At 47.3% G+C, this 24,934-nt stretch overlaps 1 protein-coding gene across 3 annotated transcripts in view; it reads right to left on the bottom strand.

Annotated features, from left to right (window-relative positions):
- The window catches only part of Brpf3 (bromodomain and PHD finger containing 3), a 57,627-nt gene that overhangs the window by 12,221 nt on the left and 20,472 nt on the right, over positions 1 to 24,934 (bottom strand). Inside the window, exons 10-13 of one of the 3 annotated variants that reach the window (XM_077801692.1) lie at positions 21,700 to 21,797; positions 18,909 to 19,006; positions 15,194 to 15,348; positions 13,318 to 13,497 (exon numbers count right to left, since the gene is read on the bottom strand). In XM_077801692.1, coding sequence (XP_077657818.1) covers positions 13,318 to 13,497; positions 15,194 to 15,348; positions 18,909 to 19,006; positions 21,700 to 21,797 — 531 coding nt within the window. Of the gene's footprint in view, positions 1 to 13,125; positions 13,498 to 15,193; positions 15,349 to 18,908; positions 19,007 to 21,699; positions 21,798 to 24,934 lie in introns of those variants that run through there. The other 2 variants (XM_026383435.2, XM_026383436.2) reach the window with 2 other exon arrangements.

The following is a 24,934-nucleotide window of genomic DNA, read 5'->3' on the forward strand; positions in this document are numbered from 1 at the left end:
CAGCACATTTCAGTGTGAGCTGTGCTACACATTTTCTCTGTCTCTTTTAGGGGTGAGGATATTTGGGCAAATGACTGCATGTGGCAGCAGGGTGAGGCAGCATAGCTTGTGTCGAAGACACGATTGCAGGGCAGAAGGCCTGGGCTGAAGGCCAGCCTCTACCCGCCAACACCCCATCTAGGCTTCAGTTCTCTGCTTGCAAAATGCAGGGGTTGGAAGAGGTGATGGGTTGGGTCGCCCCTGGCTTTAGATTTAGGAGGTGACGGGGCAGGGGAGGGTGCCATCCAAACATCTGCTTAGAAACCTTAGGTAACTGAGACAGGAGGAAGCAACCATTTAGCAAAGGTAAATCATGTAATTTGGGTTCAAGAATGAAGAACACTCCCAAAATCATCTCCGAAGCCAAGAACAGCTAATTAGTCTCTTCTCCTTGGGCAAAGAGCTGGAGCCTGTCCTCCTCATCCTGGCACCCCCCCCACACACACACACACACACAACCTCCTCCAGCCTCTTGGATGGAAAGTGACTTGCCTTCCACTTCTTTCCTACGTACTAGTGTAAACTTGGCTCGCAGAGCCTTCTCCACACTCAGAAAGAAATGCATTCAACAAATGTGCACCTCCTGTGTACAAGGCACTCCTCTAGGTGCTGAAAAGAGCAGTGGATATAGTCCTTGCCCTTGTGGGGCTCATGTGCTAGGGGGAGAGGACAGAGGTAAGCAAAAAAGAAGTCAAATACACAGTGAACCCTAGGTATGGTGGCACATGCCGTAAACCCAGTGGCTCAGGAAGCTGAGGCAGGAGGATTGCAAGCTCAAAGCCAGCCTCAGCAACTTAGTGAGGCCCTAAGCAACATCTCAAAATAAAAAGGGCTGGGAATGTTGCTCGGTGGTTAAGCACCATGGGTTCAATCTCTGGTTAAAAAAAACAAAACAAAACAAACAAACAAACAAAAAAAACCCACCGTGGAGCTAGCGGAGAGCAGGATCTAACTAGAAAGAGGTTTAACACTGGCTTCTTTGGACAGCTCCGGCTTGACTGAGGATGGAGTAGGGAGACAGGGAAAGCTGAGTACTGGAGGTCAAAGAAGCAGGTAGCCAGGGCCACACCCGCTGGGGAGGTAAGTGGATAGAGAACCACTGAGGACCCAGGCAGGACCAACCACCAGAGGTGGCAGCTCAAAGTCACAGGGACACCAAGAGCAGCACCCCAAGGGGCTGGGATATAGTTCAGTTGGTAGAGTGCGCGTGCGCAAGGCCTTGGGTTCAATCCCCAGCACACCCCGCTCCACCCCGCCCCCCCCCAAAAAAAAAAAAAAAAAAACAAGGCAGAGCCCTGCAGGCAGGGAGCCTGGCCTGCCTTGTGGGGCTGCTCTCCTGTGCAGCTCGTTTTCCATCTGGGGAAACCTCTTTCATTTTTATAATAACAGGCAGGAGAGAGCCGCCTGCGTCCTGAGACGATGCCTGGGCACCAACACGCTGAGAAACGCCGGGAAGGACCCTGTGGGCACCGGGATCGAAGCCCAAGGCTCAGAGCGCAAATGGTGCCTGTGGCACGCACGGCACTGAGCTTCAGGTGACGGCTCGTTTTCTACGCGTGACAACGTGAGAACCTTCCGGTCCTCTCTGGAATAATGGCAACTCAACGGCCACCAGAGCAGCGGTGATCTGCCAGCTGTCCTGCATCGAGGGCCGCGCGGGGACAGTCGAGAGGGGCTCCGCTCCTCCTGCGCCCTCACCCGCGCTCCACCCCTGCGCCTGCCCCTGCCGGTGGGAGGAGCGGAGGAGCTCAGAACACCCGCAGTGCTGCGCGGACCCCAAAGGTTGCCACCGGTTCCATCTCTCTGATCTTTGTTGGCAGACAAACAAACCAATTTCAAAGCCTGTGACTGGGGAATGACAAACAAGGCTGAGGAGCCGTCCTGCCTGGGCTGATTGCTGCCCAGCTGCCACTGGGAGGCGGTGTGGCCCCAGGGCAGGGGCTGTGCCGCTCTGGAGGCCCTGGGATTCCTCCTCGGCCTCAAGGCGGAGGGCAGGTCAGGTTGTTCCGGAGCCTCGGCTTGCCCACCTGTAAAGTGGGATGGTCATTCTTGCCAGGCTCACACAAGGCTGTTTGAGGACCAATTAAGGAAATGGTGACACATCAGGAAGGTGGGTGCTGCTCACCATGCTGAGTGACCTCCTACTGTGTGCTGGGCACACGGCTGGGGATTGCCAACTGTCCCCTCCCTGCAGAGTCCAGAAGACGGGACCTGAGCCACACTATGTAGGAGAAAGGTCAGTCAGAGGAACATGGTAGGGAAGTCCGTTTGTACAAGGAAGAATCATTTTTTCTGGTGAAGTCTATGGACAGATTTGGGGAGAAGGTAATGAATGACACCAAGTGTGCCCAGTGGTTCCCCTTCCAGAGCATCATGTGACAGACACACCTGCTCATGCAAATGACCTGAGCGCAAGGCTGTTCACCCAGAAGGGTGTGTAATTGTGCAGGTCAGAAGTCCCAAAATATCTGCTAGTTAGAGGGGGCTTGAATAAACAGGCTACATGAAGAATAAGGAAAAGATCTTTGTGAGCCAATGTGGAAAGATTACCAAGAGTTACTAAGTGAGGGGAAAAAACTGGCCAAAACAGTACAAAAAAAGCAAGGAAGACTATCTATAGAATATACCTATTTATATGTGAGAGAATGTTCTAAAACTAGTTATCACAGACTAGCACCTTTAGTTGTCTCCAAGGAAGGAAAACTGGGAAATAGGGGTAGGAATATCATTGCAAATCCTTTGTGTCCTTTGATTTTGGGGCCATTTAAATGCAATATCTATGAGAGAGAGAATAAAGAAAAAGGAGGAAGAGGGAGAGAGTGGGACTCCAGAATCAGACGTAAGAATTCCAGCTGTTCACCCAGAAGGGTGTGTAATTGTGCAGGTCCACCACTTCCCAGCTATGTGACCTTGCCCGAGTTACTCAACCTCTCTGAGACTCAGCCTGGGCCTGAAAGAGGCATGATAATATCATGATGCCTCCAATCTACCTGGTCTGTTGGGAGTTAGAGACTAACGAGTTTCAAGCACTAAGTTGAACGTGATTATTGTAGCAGTCATGGCTTCCCACTCTCCAGATCAGCTTCCAGACTCCCTGTAGGACATGCTGCTTAGTCATAGGGAATGTCACCGGCACCCAGCCCTTGGGAATCCCATGCTGCAGGTTACCAGGTCACAGCTGAGTTAGGAAGGGGCACTTGTCTGAGTCACGTGCCACCCCCCAACATGCTCTCTCCTAGAGCAAACACCCCAGACTAGCTACTGAGCTCTCTGGTAGGGGGTCCAGTTCTGCTGAACCCCACAACCCTTTGTCCTGGGCTGCACCTCCCCAGGCAGATGAAAACAGCAGTTGTCAAGTATGGCTGTCAAGTTCAGGTAGGAGCGGGCATCTGAACTGCTGGCACCATGGCGAAGCCTGGGCCCACCCTGGACCCCATTCTGCCCACGAAGCTCTCCAAGAGGGAGACCAGAGGCACTCAGGGCTCTAAGTCCCACATCCTTTACCCAATACATCTTCCCAAGCACATCCCAACCTTTCCACCCTCACTCTCCTGAGTCTGGCTGCCTGGTGTCTTGTCCAAGGATCCTCACTTCCCAACCCATCAATGCCCTTTCTCATACTTGCTTCAGTGATGCCTGACTTGACAGAAGCAGCTCAAATATCCCTTCTCCGAGGAACCCTCCATCTAAGGCTCTGCTGGGCCTCCTCCAAGAGCCCTAGACCCTCCAGCTTCACCACAGCTTCATAGAACTAGACCGGTCTTGGATGACAAGGGAGCCAGCCCATGAACAGAGTGGTTCAGTAGCATTGGCCTGGTCCACTCCCAGCCCCAGAAAAGTAAGTGCTGTTGTCCTTTTCATGGTGGGGAGAAGCTGAGACTCAGGGAGGGCTGAGAATTCAGCCAAGGTGGCACAGCACATAGGTGGGGGGCCAGGGCGTGTCCTACATTTGCTTGTTTCTGCGCATGTGCTGCCCCGGCCCCTTTGAGACTCATCATCTGAGAGAAAGGGGTGGGGGGGTTCAGGGCAAATGGAACAAGGTGGCCCTGCAGAGAGCAGGTGGATGAGGCTCCAACCCTGGGCTCCAGGAATTAAAGAAATTTGCTGAAAATAAGCAGGCACAGGCCATAGAAGAAAGCAAACTGTCTTCCATCTAAACGGCTCAAGAGGTTCCTGGTCCAGACCTGCCCACCCACACCTCGCGCGCAGGTGCACTTTGTTCTCCACACCCTCAGTCAGGTGCCGCCCAATGGTTAAAGATTGGAGGCCATTCGTAAGGAATGGTGCAATCAGTCAGGAGAATGTCATATGATGGCACCCTCTGCAGCCAAGATGGGAGGAGGAAGTCCTCACTGCTCTGATCAGGAATCATTGCCAACATGCATTTGAAGTAAAAGAAAATGCCAGGTGCGTAATCGGGGAAATGAAAACCAAATCTGCACTTAATGACGATTGACCTGGATCCGTCTGGCAAGTTTAAAAGGTGATTAAGGGGAACTCTTACCGCGGGCGGGTGTGTGGAAAGTCACCACCACTTTAGAAAACTGATCGGCAGCATCTACTGAAGTCACCTGCATTCTTTCCCTAGGACCCTGCCCAGGACCCGGAGAAGTTTTGACTCAACCCTCACAAACACCAAGTGAGACAACTAGGCTCATGCACACCACTTCTCCGCCTAGAAATAGAAGCTCGAAAGCAATTCAAATGTGCTCCAACAAGACGATGGAAATGAACCCCAGTGTCTCCATACCATGGAATTCTGTGCAACAGTGAAGATGGGCTGGGCTGGGGCTTAGTGGTGGAGCGCTCGCCTGACACTTGTGAGGCGCTGGGTTCCATCCTCAGCACCACGTACAAGTAAATAAATAAAACAAAGGCATTGCGTCCATCCACAACTAAAAAAGAAAGAAAGAAAGAAAGAAAATGATCAGTCTGCAGCTTCCTCTCAGCACCCTGAGTCTGGGGATTACAGTCATGATTGGGATAAAAATCAGAGAGGACTATTCAAAACCCCAAAAGGTTGAGGAAGTATGCAGTATGTATTTGCTGCATTTTATTATATTTATTATATACAGTGCTTATGTTTATTATATCTACTGAATACACTACTTTTTATGATTATTTGATTATATTAAATACATATTTATTATAATATATTATAAATAAGTGACAAGATTACAAAGGAAAAAGGCATAATAGGCATAAAACTGGGGAAGTGTTCAGGGGAAGAGCAGTGGGGCTGGGGAAGGGCACAGAGAGCATTTTAAAAGCCAGCCTGGGCAACATAGGCTGTACAAGAAAAGGAAGGAAGGAGTAAAAGGAAGGAAGGAGAAAGAGAGGAAGAAAGAGAAAGGAAAAAGAAGAAAGAAGAAAAGAGAAAGAGAAAAGAGAAACAAGGAAAGTCGGCCCTCTTTGTCTAAAACAGATTGCAGATACCAGGTGGGTTCATTGTATCATGGGTGTCTTTTAAATTTATATATATCTTATGGGCTGGGGTTGTGGCTCAGCAGTAGAGCACTTGCCTAGCATGTGTGAGGCCCTGGGTTCGATCCTCAGCACCACATAAAAATAAATACACAAAATAAAGGTATTGTGTCCATCTCAAAAAAATATATATATTTTAAAAAATTAAAAAATAAATTTGTATATATCTTGTAACTGTTATATCTGCTTAATACTTAATGAGACCAATGTTTAAAAATGAGGTTCAAAACTGTGTGTGCAATATGCTATAATACGTATACAAAACGGAGACGTGCACATGCGTGTGCATACACACACTCACACACATTCTTATACTAAAGGATCTCTGGAAGGTTGCATCTGTGGCTGGTAAAATCCTCTGGCTGAGGACGGTGAGAGGAGTTTTGGAATTCTGAATCATATAACAAATGAAAATCAAAAGTCATAAGGAGAGAAGATTGAGAGGGAGACAACTGGTAGGGCGAGATGGAGGATGGAGGGGAGGCACCCAGTCCAGGTCCCAGGCTGGGGGCAGAAAAAGGGGAAGTGGTCTGTGGCTCTGGCTGCCATTCCTGGGTATGTCCAGAGCCCTGTATCCAGCTCAGTAAAGCCTGTGGCCTCACCCGCCTCTGAGGACCCACCCCCTGTCCCCAGTCCTAGATGATACTCTTGAGCCTGAGGACAAGGCCAGCTTCAGATCGTTGCTCAAGTCAACCCTGGATCCACAGTCCTATGTGTCCAGAGCTTGGCTCCCTCATGAGGCTGCCCAGTCTCTTCCCCTGACCTGCCTTCTTATCTCCGACGACCTTCACCCCACCAGAGATCTGAGTGAGTCCTTTGAAGTCACTTCAGAGTCTTCTGCGCCTTCTCCTGCCTGATTCTGAACACGGTCAGCCAAGGGCACATGGGCCCTTCTCCTCTCCTTTTAATCTTCCCTCAAGGTCTGAGTATCCTTGTCAATGGCCTCATGCAGACCTGCTTCCGTTGCCTTTGTTCATCCAGGGTAGCCAACCCTTTAAAGGGAAATGGACCCACTCTGACCGGGGTCGAGCCAGTGGGTCATGGCCTCGAGAGGTACAAGCATGGAGTGCTAATGGTGGGACTGGGGACATCAGCCTGTGGGCAAGGAAGGATTTGGACACGATGTGCTAAGGGTAGACTGAAGTGCTGGAGGCTGGTGTCCTTTGGAGCCCTGTGGGCAGGGTTGAGGAGGAGAGCCAGGGAAGGGCTGTATACTCTGAGCCAGGGACCGTCCAGCATGACTCACTTTGCAAAGAGCCAGTGCAGAGATGCATGGTGCAAGGTGGGTGCCAAGGGTAGAGGGCAGCACAGTTGGGTGGGCACATGCGTCTGCAGACTGCACCCGCTCAGCTTCCTTCCCCACCAGTCCCTTCAGTTGGGGGTTCCCCAGTTGAAAACACCCTGGAGCAGGGTAGCACTGTAAAGGAAGAAGAATGGCTGCCTGCTGGAGCTCAGTGGAAACCATTCAACAACCAGATCCAGAGCAAATGCCCTGGGCGAGGAGCCATGTATGACATGGATGGGGAACACCTGGACTTGTGCCTCTGCTGCGGACCTGTGTCACTGGGGAGTGTAAAACGAACAATCAATGGAAATCCGGCAGAATGGACTAAAGCTAAACATGAATCTGCCCCACCGCTGAGCGTTGCCACTCCTGGGGAAACGAGTGCTCATGTCCACCAAAGACACATACAAGAACGTTCCTAGCAGTGCCGGCCTAACAGCCCCCAAATGGAAACCCCAGTGTCCGTCAGCAGGAGAACACACAGACAGACTGCAGGGTGTCTGAACAATGAAATGCTGCTCAGAAATAGCAAAAAACAAACTATAGCTACAGGCCAAACAGGAGAGAGCTCAGAAACATGGTGCTGAGTGGAAGAAGCTAGACACAAGCAGCGCTTTCTGTGTGATGCCATTTACACCAAGTTCAAGAATAGGCGGTCACCTTTGGAGCAGGGGTACTGACTGGGAAGGGCCATGAGGAAACTTCTGGGGCCCTGGAAATATTCTGCATTTTGACCTGCACATGTACAAATTCATGGGACTCAAGGTAAAGTTACATCTAAAAAAAAAAAAGATTCAAAGTTTAGAGCCCAGTTGCTCCTGCTCCCAACCCACCCACTTAAGCCCCAGGTCTTGCCCTCGGAAGAGCATCGTGTCCACCTGAGAATGACCTTCCATTCTTGATGCTGGTGGCTGTACTAAAGGGCAGAGTGAGAGTTTCTTGAATCAGAGGATGATGTGGTCTTGTGATGCTTCCTTGTTCATGGACTTTTGGAAATGGGGCGCAATTTGGTCTAGAACTTATTCCCATGGAAATGTACAAAGTTGTTGGGACAGAGATGTGTTGCAACCGTCTGATTTCCAATGCTATGGAGACTTCCGGTATTTTAACAAAATGAAGGAAAACAAAAACAGGCAGTGTCTGGGGTGTATAGTTTTAGTAGAAGGCCAGTGAGGAGGAGGCGTGTGTGGGAAGAGGAGGCCGGGAGGCTCGCATCCTAGTCATACGGAGAACGGGGCCGCTGATTTCTCAGCCACCAAGTACAAGAAACTAAAACACATGCTCACCGAGAGAAAACAAGAGACTCTCAGGAATCATGTTAAAATGGTTATTGCTGAGGATAGTTCTTTCTCTTAGTACTTTCTTTTTTTCTGTCCACTCCAATTACCAGCTGAGGCCCTTGAAGGGGAAGGGCAAGCAGGACACCCCAAGTGCCAAGATGGAGCCAGCTCCCTGCTGCTCTGGCCCAGCACACACACACACCTCCCTGGCCCCTGCAGTCATTTAGAAACTTCTACCCCTTGTTTTAAAGAAACTATTCCCTGCTCTTGACTCTGGTAAAGGCCAGATTGGCTGCAGTTGGCAGGACCAGAGATGCGCATGATTGATGCTTGTCCACAGGCATTGATGGAGGCCTGCAGCCCCGGGGCTCATGAAGGCCTCACTGTCCATGTCCCCCTCAGCACCCTCTTGCATAGCCCGGCAGTCAAGACTGAGCCAAGCCAGGTCAGGCAAGCCCTTCTGAGAGGCAAACTCACACTCAAGTGGTAAGGCCAACACAGTGACGGAAGTGGCCAAGCCAACCATGTTTGTTGTTGTTTTTATTTTTTTCTTTTAATATTTTTTTTAGTTGTCAATAGAACTTTTTATTTATTTATTTATTTATTTATTTATTTATTTATTTATTTATATGTGGTGCTGAGAATCAACCCAGGGCCTCACACACGCTAGGCAAGCACTCTACCACTGAGCCACAATCCCAGCCCCCCACCCTCACCACGATTTTTTGGCAAATGCTTTTAGTGATATTTTAATTTTTTGGGTTTTTTTCCGTACCAGGGATTGAACCCAGGGGAGTTTTACCACTGAGCTACATTCCCCAGTGCTTCTTATTTTTTGAGACAGGGTGCTTAGGGTCTCACTAAGTTGCTGAGGCTGGCCTTGAACTTGCAGTCCTCCTGCCCCAGCAGCCCAAGTCCCTGGGGTTATGGGTGTAGGTGTGCACCATCACGCCAGGCTTCATGGTATTTTAAACTTCTTAGAAAAACGGGATTCTCTGTTCCAAGTCAGACCTCCCCTGCTGCATGCTCCAGGTTTAAACACCGTGTTAGACTTTGAGTTCATGAAGTCCAATCACACCATGAACAGAACTTACTAAGGACATGTTTGTTCCCCTGGAAGGCTCCGAGGGGTGGGTCTGTGGAGTAGGTGGTGCTGGGTTCTGGGCTCTGCTCGGGCACCGCCTTTTCTTGCCTTGTGACGCTGAGCACACCTGGCCAGTCTTCCCCCCATCCCCACCTGTGGGATGATCCCTAGGGCTTGCCAATTCTCCACAGCGACCCCTGGGGACCAGGGCCCTCTGAGGGTGCTGTCTCTATCCTCTCCCTGCCATCTATACACACATGGGACTTTCCTCAAGTCTTTTGTCACCTCCTCTTTCCTTGGCCGTTCTGCTAACTGCCCACCTCCTCGCCATCCATTCCTTTTCTTGAACTCCAGGTCCAACTCCCACTTGCATACTAGAGGTTTTTCTCAGAAGCTCCATAGGCAACAGAATGCACCCTCCAAATCCCCAGGCTCCCTGATCCCCGCAGTTAACCAGCAACCCTGTCTCACACACCTGTTTCTTTTCCTTTCTGATCATCTCTTCCCTGTTCAAGTCCTTAGCGGATGCTGCCACTTCCTGTGTACTGATGCCTTGCCCTGGGGGTCCTCCACTACACCAGTCTCAGAGAGGCTTAGAGATGTTGACTGTCATGCTTGAGGTCACACAGCCAGTGAGTGACAGGGTTTTTAAGCCTGATGGCACTGCCTCACCACCTTATTGGCTTCCAGTCAAAAGGGGTTTTAGTCAGTCACTAGTCAGTATATGCACAATTCTTTCCTTAGCCAGGACAAGTTGCTTCATCTATCTTTAGGTGTGCCTATTAAATCCCACCCACTTGGCCATTTTTCCTTATTTCTAAAGTATTTTATAGGCTTCATAATTTCATTACACTATTTCATAATTCAAAATTCAATTCATAAATAAGGACTTTTTGACAACTTTTCAAGGCTTGAATTGCTTATTTCTTCTGAAAGTTTTCATTATTCTTCAACCAAAAAAGTCTCCCAAACTTCCCCAGGCTTCTGGGAATCTGGTACTGGCCTCGTTCAGAGATTTCTGTGACGTCTTATCATCAGGTTGTGAGAACCTTGAGACCCAGGGTCTTTGCAACACAAGGATCATCAGCACAAAGGAGGAACCTCTTCAGTGTTAAGCTGAACTGACTTTCACACATTAGTAACCTCAATATCAAGAATGTCACAGGCCTGGGTAGAAGATAGTCAGGAGACCCATGTCCTCTGCCACACTAGATAGGCACAGGAGCTGGGCAGGCCCAGAGAGGCGGTGGGATGGAAAAAGCTATTTGAGGCCCAGCAACCAAGCAGCTTGTTCCTGGGAATCCTCCTGCTGCTTCCCTTCTTCTCAATGCCCTTTCCGGAAAGGTGAGGCCACAACCACCAAGAATGGGGAGCATGGTATACAAGAGGCCACTGCAGCCTTGAAATGCTGTGGAGCCCATGGGGCGCTCTGGCCAGATCCTCCTCCCAGGACTCTGCCACCATTCCCTTAGCTCGTGGACCTTGGTCAAGCCTTTCACTCCTGCTGGCCTTGTTCCTTGTTTCTGTGAATTGGGGGCTAGGCAGGTTCAAGGATCCCTTCCAAATCTAAGAAGAGCTGGGCTCTGTATGGTCAGCTGCCCATCTACAGAACAGACCAGCAATAATGGCAAAAGGAGAGAGCGTCTTAAACTCTTGAGGTGCTGTGAGTGTCCGGATGGCCACTCCTCCCACTGAAGAGGAGCAGAGCTCCTACAGGAACATGGCCACAGAGAATCTGAGTATAGGAAGGTGGGCTGGCCCTTCCGTGGCTCCCAGGTGGCACTATCTGGGAGGGAAACAAGGTCAGCAACCATCTTCATGCCTACCCAAAGGTTCAAGAGACAGAGTTGTCTCCAGCCAGGGGCCTGCAACAGCCAGACAACCCTATTCTTAAGGGCTCTGGCCTTCTGAGGAGCAACTGAGTAGGTCTTAGGAAGAGGGGCCCCCACTGACCACATCAAACACAGCAATTGCTGCCCATTAGAACATTTATTTCTCAGAGAGAAAATAAGTTTCCGACAGTCATATTATAGTAGGTAAAATTAACTTTTGTATTCTTTACAGGCATAGATTTTCTCTGTTTATTACCTCTCTTATACCATCTGTTATAAACAATTCTAGAAAGCAAATAAAGTCACTTTCTACAATAAATAGAGCATCATGTGCTTCACAGCAGACGCGACAGAGACACATAGGCCCCATGCCACAGCAGGATCTGAGCCGTTTCGCGTTCTAAAAGAGCATTTTTAAAAATGAGACTCAGAGAGAGACTGAAAGACTCAGAGGTTGAAAAATAGACTAAGAAAAGAAAGTGCTAGGGGAAGAGAGAGACAGACATGGAGTGGGGGAGTGGGGAGAGAGCTCCAAGATCTTACAACACAGGTTTAGACAAAGGTCACAGAGTCCACAGTTGACCAACTACCTGGGGAGAGGGGACGCGTAGGCTCCTTTAAATAAACCACACTGTGTGGCCACACAATGGAGGACTCCAGTAATGGACAGTATAGGCCTGAATAATTTAGAACAGTATTTTACAATTATATACACCATGTCCTTCCCTAGCCATATGCTGAATTGTTTTTTGTTTTTTTGTTTTTATTGTACAAAATCCAAAATCCCATCCTTTATGTTATTGAGTTTAGTTGGTTCCCTTTTAAACTCTGGCTCATGTCCCAAATGTATAAGAAGTCGGTGTGTGGTTGGCTGTATTTTTAAAAAGTTGAGTGTGTACAAATGGCAGTGATCTCCCCAGTGACTTTGTTTTGTCCAAAACTCCCCTATGAAAAATTTAAAACAATTAAAAAGAACGTCAAGTTAAAAATCAACATGGCGGTCAGTGGCCTGCAAGCTGGCCTGCGACTTTGGTGCTTAAGAGGAGGAAAAAAGAAATGTCCAGAGAACAAACATAGAAGCCTCTGAAAGCTGTGTTGGTTTGTCAGTCAGCATTCCCCATTCACAGTTTTGTTTTGTTTTTTCCCTTCCATTTTTTGAGAAGGTGGTGGAGAGGAGATTAAAGAGAAAGAGGGAAGGAGACAGGGGATGAAATTCAAGGGCTATGTTCCCTGGTTTGGGAGGAGGGAGCAGCAGAGCCATGGGGCAGAGCCATGGGGCAGAGTGCAGGCAGGGGGATGTGCGAGGGCAGCGCCATGCTGTCCACGGTGGTGGAGAGCTTTAAGGCTGCAGTTACAGAACAAAAAAGCCCATGAGAGGGGAGGAGGGAGAGGGCACACTCAGCTGATGGGCACCGCTCCATCCCAACTACCCATGGCATCTCAGGGGACAGATGGATACTCTCACAATCAGCCTGGTCTGCTGATAAGGGCCCACTCCAGCCTGGGCCCATGACACAGCAAAGCAGGGAGAGGGCAGGAGGGCCACTTCATCCTGGGGCATGCTCAGATGGCCAGGCTCAGCCCTATTAGCAGCAGCAGAGGTCAGTGGAATGGGGAGGTGTGCTGGTGGGTGGGGTTCTCATGGGTGGGCTGGCCCCTGCCTGGACCCTGAGGGGCCTGGCAGAGACATCCACCCAGCATAGCAGCCGGCCAGGAAGGGAATGAGACTTTAAAGAAAAAGACAAGTTTGGTGATATTTCTGTCAGTTTGGCACAAGAGAGAAAGGAAGGAAAGGAACAGGGAAAGAGGGTGAAGACAAGATAGGTTGAGAATGGGTTGGCGAGGGGTAGAAGGGGAGCTCGGTGGGATTCCCCAAGGGACCCTGGCGCATCCACAGCATCTCTGGGATCAGTGTCAGAACCTCGCCTGCCCTGAGGTGTAGTTAGCTGGGAAGGGGCTGGAGGAGCCAGGCAGCCCCTTGAGAAGGAGCCTAGCACCTCTTGCCTTCTGGGCCAGGTCCATCTCCTTGTTGGGCCCAAGCCCCACAGCTGTTTCTACTTCTAAGTGGTTCTTCAGTGGAATAGCCCTGATGGACCTTAGGTGGGAGTTTTTGGCACACAGCAGGCCCTCCAGGGAAACCATGTTATTGGTCAAAACTGAGGCCTTGCCCTAAGTGAGGACACAGTCCAATCCCTGGCCTGCCATGAGTGGGAACTGCCGGCCATACATCTGGCTGGGCAGAAGAGGCTTCTCTGTGCCCCATGGGACGGAGGCAGGCAAGGCAGCCAGAAGCAAACCCAGCCTCATCCTTACAGGTAGCTGGAGGTGACGAAGGAGTGGGGTCCCCGGACTCGGCTCAGGTGGATCATTGCACGGTCATAGGCCACCTGCACTGACTTGCGGATGCTGGTCTTGCGGCCTTCCAGCATCTTGAGCTTGTCCACAGTATCTTCTACACCCAAGGGAAGAACTTTGTCCCTTGGAAGCCACTGCCTGAAATACAAGCACAGTTAAAAAGCTGGGCTGTGATGAGTCCAGGGGCTCCTCTGGGCCCACTTGCCCAGAACAGGCAAGGCTGGAGAGAGGTTACAGTGCAGAGTAGGTTAGATTGGTACAAATTCATGCAAGAGCCACCAAGAACCAGGTGGGACAGGGCAGCAAGTATGCAGGGGTAGGGAGGAGGGCATAGGATCTGTTTGGCAGCCAGGTCCTTCCCTGGGCCCTCACTCTGCTCTGAGGGTTGTCAGGGCCCTAGAGCCATTAGAGGCCCATCTGCTGTCCCAGAGGGCAGGCTGAGTGACCCTGGAGGACTCTGATCCTCACATGCTTTGGGGAATTAGGGAGTTATGGCTAGGAAATGGAGCTGTGATTAGGAAGTAGAGGCAATGCCAGGAATTTATAGACCTCCTTGGTGTCTACATTGGGTTTATGTGTGTGTGTGTGTGTTATCCCCCTACCCCCAACCCCCATCCCCACTTCCCTAGTTGGATCTAATGTGTGGGTGAGAGCACAGCCTTCAGATCTTGGTTTCTATGTCAATTCTGGTCAAGGTGTCTTTTATTTTTTGGTACTAGGTATTGAACCCAGGGCACTTAACCACTGAGCCACATCCCCAGGTTTTTTTGTATTTTATTTAGAGATAGGTCTCACTGAGTTTGCTTAGTGCTTAGCTTTTGCTAAGGCTTGTTTTGAACTCACGATCCTCCTGCCTCAGCCTCCTAAGCCACGGGATTACAGGTGTGTGCCACAGCGCTCAGCATCCCCTGTCTTTTTTATATTTTATTTAGAGACAGGGTCTCGCCAAGTTGCTTAGGGCATCACTAAGTTGCCGAAACTGGCTTTGAACTTGCAATCTTCCTGCCTCAGCCCCCGGAATCACTGGTATTACAGGTGTGAGACAACATGCCCAGCAGGGGTATTGCCTGAGTCTCAGCCTCCTCATATAAAAAAATGAATTGTGAGGGGACTGGGATTTAAATGAGAATAAACGAGATCATGTTTGTAAAGCAATTAGCATAAGAACATGGAGTAAGCACTCAATAAACAGCAGCTATTGCTATCATTATTTTTACCAGCCAGTTCCACCTCCTTGTTCTACAATAGCAGAGGTGACAACACTCTCCTGCTAGTGTTAAGAAGAACCTTAAGGTGTTCATAAACCATGGCAAGTGATTCCCTTGTGGAGGGTTCACATCACCCAGATGTTCTCCAGGACAGAGATGCATGTTCCCACAGCTGCAGGGAGTGCTGGCAGCTGACAGGCTCTCAGCTGAGTCTCTCTCTCCAGGAACCATCCACCAAGGGAGCTGCCTGGCCGAAGGTCATGCCCTCTCCAGGGACAGCTGGCATTCAGGGACAAATTGGCATGAAGGTACAAAGACACAGTGCCAATTCCCAACAGCCCTCCCAAGCTCCTCAGAGGATGAGCTGAGGCCTCCATTTCAAGGTTTTTGCACTTTGACTTCTTCCTCTGCCCAATGCTGTGCCCCTCACCCCACAGCTCTCTGTATAGTCTGCCTCCTAATGCAAAGCTTCACCTCGGAGTGCTTCCCAGAGAGTCCCATCTGTGACCCCCTCAGTTACTACTAATGCTAGTAGCCAGTTATCATTAACACAGCAATGCAGGATAGCTGCTGGTAGGTAACGCCTCTCCCTTCACCTGATGGCCCCAAGTGGTGCCATCACTCACCAGGTGCGCTTGTTGTCAAAGAAGAGGACAAGGAAGAGCTTCTCTCCAGCCTCTGCCTGTTTCTGCTCTCCCAGCTTCAGCACGTCCAGTGGGGGGACAGGGATGGGGACACCATTGTGCAGGAGGCCCTCCCGGGGCATCTTGGGATCGATGATCTGGAGGCAGAAAGGAAAATGGGCACTCAGTGGGGGAGGATAGGCTGAACAGGAACCCCTGGTGCAGGACCAGTTGCCAAAACACCCTATAACTAAGCCATGCAAGGGCTCAGCTCTGCCCACAACTGAGGAATGGAGAGGCCGGTGTCATCCATGACCTGCAACACTTCAAAACAGAAACCATGACTCTGTCTAATCCTCCAGCTCTGCCCAATCAATCCTGATGACAGAACTTGTTTTATGGACTATCAGGCCTTGGAGCTGAAATAAGAAATGGGAAGTTCATGCAGGGATGGTACTGAATGGGGTATCTTTAAATGTCCTGACCAGATAGGTAAACCCCTTCTTCCCAATGTCCTTTACAAAGTAAGATCAGAGGTCATTTCCCCCCTCAATTTCCCTTTAGAACCTTTGCAATTCACCTCAAATGCTCAAGGGAATTGCCTAGCACCATGGCTACCAAAAAGGCTCAGTATCAGCAAGTAGGACATCCTTTCAGTTCTATGGAAAAAAACCTGGCCACCCAACATCTTTTTTTTTTGCAGTTCTGGGGATTGAACCCAGGGCATTATGCATGCAAGGCAAGCACTCTACCAACTGAGCTCTATCCCTAGCCCACCCAATACCTTCTTGCCCAACTATAACCCCTCCTGAGGTAAGGGTCAGATACATATCATACTTCCACGATAAAATCAGAAGAGGTTCAGTATACAGGTAGAAGACTGAGCTTGGAGGGTCAGTGGAGAAGGGAGAATGAGATTGTTGGAAACAAGGACCACTGGAGGAACTAATCCTTGAGGCAGAAGCACCAGAGGTGCAGGGGCTGGGCCTGCCTCGTTCGGGTTTGTTTCCAGCACCTAGCACCCCTGGCCTAACTCAGAGCAGGTGCACAGCAAAATGGCCGGCAGCATCAACAAAACAATAATTTTCTAGGCCTACGAAGCACTCTCAAAGTTTCCAAAGCTTCTAATTATTTACACATCATCTCATTTCAATCTCTTGCTGATGCTGGGAAGTCTGAAAAGTGTTACCTGACAGACAAAAGACCAAGCAAGTAGATGTAGTTGGTTGAAGCCACGGCTGGGACGACAACCAGATACCTGGACAAGGCCTGGGCCTCTGCTGCCAGCAGCCTCCTGCACAGCCCGTTTCCAGAGGAGTGGGCTGATAGTCTCTGCGCACAAAGGCCAGAGAGACTTGGAAACTTATTGAGGAAGCAGTCTTCTCTAGAGACAGAGTAATCTTAATTCCTATACCATGTCCCAGGGGCCTCTTCTTCATAATAAATTGCTCTCATTATTTACCTTTGGGTGTCTGCCAACTTCCCCACATCCCTCTCAAGATAAGCAGCTGAAAGCAGGTGCTCTGTTTAAGAGTTTACTCCAAGGAAGAACCACCTCTACCCCACCCGCCAGCTGTGTAATTTGGTCAAAAGTCTACATCCCTGCATGAGTCCCTTCTGGAACTGAAGCTAAGGGTTCTAATAAGAACAACTACACAAGCCCTTCTAAGCTTCCTCAATTACCAAAGGAGGCAGTGGGGCTACTATGGCATGCTGGTTCCTGAGAATAGATTGTGAAAAACTTTTTGAGGGCAAAAGCAAAGTAGGTAAGCCTGCCATCTGAGAATAGCTTTTATGTCCCAAAATAATAAATAATGGTCCATTCACTCATGAATGCTATACAGATGTAAAACAAGATGGAAACAAAGCTTGTGATAAAATTTAACATTATACAATAAAGTGTACCTTCTCTATTATCACAACTACAATAAGTAAACAACAAATAAAAGTATATAAAATATTTAAGAGCAACATGTTAGAATGGTGGGGTTTATGTTGCTTTTTTTCTGTTTTCCCAAAACTTCTACATTTTAGCACACACACACAAAAAAAACATTTGTATAAAAGACAAGGAATTAAAATAAGATTAAAGTACAATATAATATGCAAATATGTACTGAAATGTGCACAGGAAAAAAACTGGGAAAGCATGCACCAAAATAAAAACACAGGTTGTGTTCAGGTGGTGGCTGAATTTCTTTTTAAAAGACTAGTTTGGGACTAGGTCTTTTGCATGTGAGGCTTAAAACAAAAAACCACTAAACCTGCACAGCCTAAATAAATCATTTCCTTAATGACTTAAGCTGGGAGTGGGGGGGGGGGTCCTACAGTCTCACAGCTGGCAGGGCCCTAGCCTTGTGAAATCGGCAGCCCCTGGTCCAATGTCTACAGCTGCGGGACACAGGGTGGATCTTCCCAGCTGCCACTACTAGGAGAGAATGAGGTAGGTAAGGCGGGTTCCCATTATGGCTGCAGCAAACTGTATAACCTCTTTGAGATACAGTCTCCTTATCTGTCCAAACAGGATTGTGTTCCTGCCCTCTTTATCTTAAGATGCTGTTGTTAGGCTCAAAAGAAGCACAGATAGTAAAGGGCTTGGGGAAGCAAAAGTCCAGAGATGTGTGCATATGAGAGACTAGCAGGTGGCTCCCATCCAGGCTACAGAGCACTCAGGAAGTTTTTTAAAAAATTATCCATGCCTCAGTCTGGATTTAAGAGAGTCTAATTTGGCGGTTGTAAGGTGGAGTTGACTCAGTGTATGTGCTGTTTTAAAATCCTCCCCATCCCCAAATGATTCTGACATGGCCCAAAGGTTTAGGATCAGTGGTATCTTCCAGAACCAGGTGGACTTTTCCTCCCCAACTGAGAAAGAGCTCTAAGAAATAAGACTCAAGGCGGTAAAAATGGAATTCTTAGCTACTGTACTATGGAAGAAATGGAAATTTTAGCTACTGTTGGTGGAAATATAAACTGGAACTCATTTTCAGGCAACTTGGGAACTTGTACCAGAATTGTACAGACTCTGCCCCAGGAAGGCATTCCTCAGAATTCATTGTAAAGAAATAACAAGGATACACAGAAAAGTAAAGATACAGTGATCTCTATTGCCAACTGTTTATCATGGTGAAAAATTGGAACAATCTAAATGGCCAACTAGGGACTGATTAAAATATGGTACATGAAAACAACTGAAGATGATGCAGTCATTAAAAGTGATGCTGATGAAGAATGTTTAATGGCATAAGAGCTGCATATTCATAGTATGCTTTTTAAGTGAAAGGGAGGTTAAAAACAGTATGCTTTCATATATATGCATATTTATGCATTTAAAAAAAGGCTGAGTGAGGTATACACCAATTTATCCCTGAATACAGGACTGTGGATGATTTTGAACTCAATGGCTCAGAACAAGGGCTTTGGCATCACACATTTTGATCCCTGGACTCAAATTCCAACACATATGCATAACTAAATAAATAAATGCTATCAAAACCCTAAGAACCCTAATTTCTGTCTGCCTATGCTTAGCCTATTTCATATGCTCCCAGCTGGAAGTCTTACTTGCCTGCCCCATCCAGGCAGGGGTAAAACTCCGCTCCCATCTACAGTTAAAGGCACTCTGACTCCCACCACACTCTGCTGGCTTGACCCACTCAGATAAGCCCCCAAGGCAAGGCAACAGGCGGAGGTAGGTGGGTGGTGTCTGGGGCAGACTCACCAAGGCAGGGTAGGAGGGGTAGCCTCGGCACTTGGCCCACACCAGCTCCAGGGGCTCCAGGTCTCCGCGGTCTTCAAAGGGCATCAGGAGGCTTCTGCCTGGGGGTGGGGGAGGGGAGGAGACAGCGCCCGAAGGGGACTTGGAATGGTGCCCCAAAGCCCTGCCTGTGGCCTCCACTTGTCTGGGGCAGCCCAGAAATGAGTCAGCAACATCCCCTCCACCCTTCCTTTACCCTGCCCTTTCCTTAGGAGAAATTCTTAGTGGATCAGGGGTCGGCAAACTAGTTCTACAAACTGCCAAACAGTAAATATCAGGTACTTAAGGGCTACATGGTCTCTGTCCCAAGTATTCAACTCTGCAGTTGTCCAATGAAAGCTACCACAGATGATCTGTGAGTGAATAAGTGTGGCTGTGTACCAATTTTTGTTCTGAACACTGAGATTTGAATTTCAAGTAATTTTCACATTATAAAATATTCTTCTTTTGATTTTCTTCTTAATAGTTTAAAAATGTAAAAACCATTCATAGCTCACAAGCCATATAAAAACAGGCAGAAGACTATAGTTTACCGACCTCTGAACTTGAACCCTGGGATGGTTTTCCCAGGGAATCCTGCTTCATCCCCAGGGTCTCAGGGAGAAGGGCAATACCCCAGCTTGGGCAGAAAGAGCCACATATCACTCTCTGGCCCCGCTAAGTAGGGAGTCCTCATGATGGAAGCTTTGAGGGAAAAAGTATCTGGGAAGGACATTGAAGTAAAACCACTTGCAAAGTGAGTTCTTTTCTGACCAGGCCACACTGGGTCATCCAGGTCACCTGGCTGTACAGCACTCAGCAGAGCCAAGGTAGGTCTGTTTTTATCAGACTTTTCTTTGGGTGTCTGGCCCTAGGCAGGCACCCTATCTCCTCAGCTTACTTCATTCTACACTCAGGCCCCACCTAGCACACATGCACAGGTGCTTCACAAATGCTTCCGAACACCAGAGGAAGCTCTTTCTCTCCCCATATTTACAAACTGGGAACAAGGAGGCGATTGCACTCAACAAAGGAAAAAGGTCCAAAGCTCAACGTGGCTAATTATATTTCTAAGGAAATACTACACTCTCATTTACAGTTTTAAAAAAAATGTACCCAAATAATGAGGTACTGTTTTGACTCTACTGAATCAACAGTAATAACAATGAAAAGATAAAAGACACTAGTGAAGAGGCAGTGTGAGTGGGAACTGGTGCAGTGATACACTGCTGATACAACTGCAATTCTTTTAGAATGTAATTTGGGGTTATGTCTCAGGAGCCATCAAAAAAGTATATGAACCATCTGCTCCTTGGCTACTTATTCTAAGAAAAATAACTTTAAAGATGAATAAAAGGATTCTGAACAAAAATGTTCACTACATTATATAATGTTAATGTATAATGTATGTTAAAAGTTGGAGATGTCTAACAATAGACCAGTTCATTATAATGCATTGATTATATTCAACACATTTTACAATAAGAGATATATAAAGATTATGTGTCAACATGAAAGAAGTATGGGATAATAGTAAAAAAAATAACAGAAGACAAAAGTGTACATGTTTTGGATTAGCACTTTGTTAAAAACATGCCTAAAATAAACAGAAGGCAACACAGAGAAATGAAGACAATAGTGTTAAGATGATAGAAGTATGAGAGGTCAATTTCCTTTGGCATCATTTTAAGTATGTGGGTTTTAAAAATAAGAATAAAATGTCACCACCAGAAGCATAAAGTGTGCCAGTTCACTCTTGGTTTTGATATTCGATGCTACACAAATTCATCTAGACATGACCCTGCCTTCTGGGTGTTGACAGTCACAGAAAGTAATGAAACACGCGGGCATGCATTCATCAACACACATACCAGAAACTGATGCTAAGGGAAAAGGAAAGGGGCAGAGAAGTGCTGCAGAGACTGCATGGGGATGGACAAGAGTGAGCTCAGAGAATAGCCTGCTCTACCTGCTGCATCTGAGCCCCAGCTCAAGTTTCTCCTCTTGGCCAGGCCCTGCCCTTTAGTCCACTGATCCAAAGAGTAAGACCCATAAAACAACAGAGTTTTGTGAGATTCACACTCTATCACTGATTAATGAGCATAGACAGGCAATATCCATCCAAATTACAAATGCATATTTCCTTCAACCCAACAATTTACTTCTATAGATATATTGCCCTGGATATAAAATGGTCTATACACACATAAGGATACTCAAAATTGATTATAACAAATAAGTGAAAACAATCTACACTTCTACCTTTAGATGGCTAAGCAAATGAAGGCGCTCCATGTATTGGGAACAAGGCAACCAATACAAAGCACAGAGAGATCTCCAAGCTATACTATTAGATGAAAAAGAGAAATGGTTTAGAGGAATATGTATACACTAGCTTCTTTGCTCATTCAAATAGACACACAAATTTTGGCTTGTACATACGTGGATTACCTCTGGAAAGACACAAAAAAAAATGCTAACAGATGTTCCAGGGAGGGGAGCACAGCTGTCATTATATACCCTTTGGCACCTTCTCTCTCTTCTTTGGTACCATGGCATGGCATGCATTATATATACAAATTTAAGATGAAAAAAATGTTTAAAAGCACGAATGGCCTACAAGTAAGGGACATTTCCTTGGCCAGTGTCTGAGAGTTTGGGGAGCTCCAGGACTGGCTGCCTGATTCTGTGCCCCAGTGGTGAAGCTGCCTGAAGAGCTGGCTGCTCAGAAGACCTGCCCCCCACCCACCAGCACTGCCTCGACACCACTCCTCACCTGAACCACTGTAGTCGGTGTCTCCGTTCACACCTTCCAGGAAGGGCACTCGAGACAGGGCTGGCTTCCCACGACTGCGTTTGGGGGGCGTTAGACCACTGCATACAGAGTAAGGAGAGGGGTGAAATGAGCAGTTTAGATGACTAACACACCCACTTCTGCTCTCCTATCTCTGACACAGTGGAGCTGCAGAAGCCCACAGGGAGGAAGTGTTCACAGACAGCTTCGCTAAAGCCCACACTGGTCCACAGCACTCTTCTGACCTCAAAGTTCCCACCAGGTTTTCGGGGACCACTGCTTCTATGTAGAAGGATTGAACACGAACAGAGAGGGCCCTGTCCAGGGACTTTGGATTTCATCCAGAGGACAGGTCACTCTAGTCTCTTGTCAATCCTTCCACAGTCTCAGCAGCTTTGCCATGAGGGAGGGCCACTTCATATCTGCCCAGAATCCCTTGCTGTGTGGTTCACATGCTGCTTCTTTAGAAATCAGTTTATTTTAGAAGTACAAAAATTTGCCTCTTTTCCAAATTTTCTATAATGGACACATCTTACTTCTAGAATTAGAAAAGACATTTTTAAATGGGAAAAAAAAATCTACTTCTTACTTCCAAATGATTTATGTGTGAAGTTTTTCTTGGATAGAGAGAAATTTTTTTTAAAAAACTAAAAAGTAGATTGACTTTTTTTTTTCAAACATGGCTTGTGCAAAGAGGTAAAACATATATCTATATTAGACAAAGACTAGAAGATAATAAGCAAAACTAAGAATAGCAATACCAGAACAATAGTATAATGGAGGCCACCCAGGAGTCAGTATTTTAAATAGCTCCCCATGCAATTCTAATGCACAACCAAGCTGAGAGCCTCTAACAAGAATGATGTGGCAAGGGCTCTTTTTCACCCAAACTTTAAAAAATATTACTGCTATATATTTTTCCAATAAAACAATGCTTAAAAGACAGGTCAACAATCTGCAGAAAAGTATATGATTTGGGAAATCCTGGTGGGAAGAGCAGCAGCCAGGGGTAGAAATGGTTAGAGAGCAGAGAGCTATTTTACTGAACTCTCATGATCTTATACTTTTTATACAATCCTCCTTTGGTACTAGGGATTGAACCAGGGGCACTTTGCCGCAGACCTACATCTCCAGCCCTTTTAACTTTATCCACCTGCCTCAGCCTCCCATAGTAACAAGGTTTTGCTTAACCAAAACCCATGAGGGCTAAAATCCTTTAGTAAACAGTAGTTACACTGGAAGGTTTTTCTTCCTAGTCAAATTAGTATTTTTTTTTTTTTTTTTTTGGTGGGGGGAACCCAGTTCACATTAAGGATTCAGTTCTTACTCACCCTACAAAAATCTATCCATGGGCTTAGAGATTTTAAGGTCTTATACAAATGTTAAGTGCTAATAATTTTATTAGGAAAACCCCTCAAAGTTCATATCCTGAGTCTGGAAAGGCATCTTTAAACATGACAGGAGAGAGCACAGCAAAGGGGTTAAAATATTAAACTTGGAGCCAGGTTCTCTCTGTTCAAAACCCAGCTCTTCTCCTCATTAGTTGTGCAACCTCAAGTGAGTTATTTAACTTCTCTGAGGTTTGTGTTCCCTGTGTGATGTTATGGGGATTTAATGGTTTAATACACACAAACCACTCATTATAGCACATACCATGAAATGAATAAACAGCAGCTGTAGTTATGTGAAGGGCTGTAAATTTCAATGTCTTATTTAAAAAAGTATTCCAAACTACTAATGTTACACTATGGAATGATGAGCTCTGAGAAGGATGAGCTCAATATAATAGGACGCAATACTAACATGAGGCCTTGGGTTTCTGATTCCTAGAAACTGCAATGGCCTGCAATGCAGCCCTCTATTAAGAGACCTTCTGGAAGATAAGTCCATGAGAACAGATACCTCATCAGTGTCTAGAACAGGGTCTGGCATACAGTAGGTGTTCAATTATCAATAGGTGAATGAGTGATCTATACAAAGAGGACACAGCCCCAACCTGCTAAGAAAACCACCAGAGAAGATCATCCCAGGGGTGGGGGGGGAAGAGGGAGTCAACGATGGGTTAGTGACCCGTTCTTTCAAGGTTACTTATAGTTCTGGGATGATGTGATTCCAGTCTAATAAGATCTTCTTTTCTGTACTTACTACCATAATGGAGGGAAAAGAAAAAAGAACTGCAGTTGGAGTCCCTCAATCTCCTATTTTAAGCCCGGAAATTCCATTGATAATCACTGAGTTAAAGAGGAAATGCCTTCCAAGAGCACTGCTCCTATATCAAGTCGGTGCCCCAAAGCAATTGGTGACATTGGTCTGGAGTTCCTCCTAGACCAGCAGGCTGAGCTGAGCCTGGCTTGCTTCTCATGACTCATAGCTGGGAAGAATGCTTTCACAAAAGGAGACCAGCACACCTTCCACCTTTAGTCAAGAGCTAGAAGGGAAAGTTGGATGACCTTGCTCCTATTCCAACCTCAATGAACTAGGTTTCCAGGCACTTTAACTTTGAAGGAAGCCAGGAACTCCAAACTGGGCCCAGATTAGAAGCACCTTCTAAGATTCTGAACTCTCTGTTTCTGGTATTTCTCCTGGTATTTTATCTACTTCCCTTATCCATTTGGAGACTGCAACAAAGAGGGAGACAACTAGGGCAGTTTTGAGGCACTGTGGGAAGAAAAATCTCAAAGGAACCAAAGTGGGAGACCAGTCTAGCACCAAAGGGTAAGTAGAGGTCCGGATGGTCCTCCCTGGAGCCCAGCAGCCAGGGTAGAGAAGGTACCTATCAAACCATACACAAACCCTGCCTTGGAAGCACTGAAAACAAAGACATGTAGTCTTCAGGTGCCGCCCTGGGACCTTTCCTTCCTTCCTCTCTGAAACTCAGCAGCTGTGGTAAGACCAAGCCATCAGCCTTGAGGACTAGTCATTTTCTTTCTTTCTTTCTTTCCTTCCTTCCTTCCTTCCTTCCTTCCTTCCTTGTTCCTTCCTTCCTTCCTTCCTTGTTCCTTCCTTCCTTCCTTCCTTCCTTCCTTCCTTCCTTCCTTCCTTCCTTTCTTTCTTTCTTTCTTTCTTTCTTTTTTAAATGGACACAATACCTTTATTGTATTTATTTTTATAAACAACCCAGTGCCTCACACGCTCTAGGTAAGCTCTACCACAGAGCCACAACCCCAGCCCCAGAACTAGTCATTTTCTTTAGTGGCACCGAGGTTCTCTCAGTTTC

Source organism: Urocitellus parryii, chromosome 8 (genome assembly GCF_045843805.1).
Source record: "Urocitellus parryii isolate mUroPar1 chromosome 8, mUroPar1.hap1, whole genome shotgun sequence".
Classification (NCBI taxonomy): domain Eukaryota; kingdom Metazoa; phylum Chordata; class Mammalia; order Rodentia; family Sciuridae; genus Urocitellus; species Urocitellus parryii.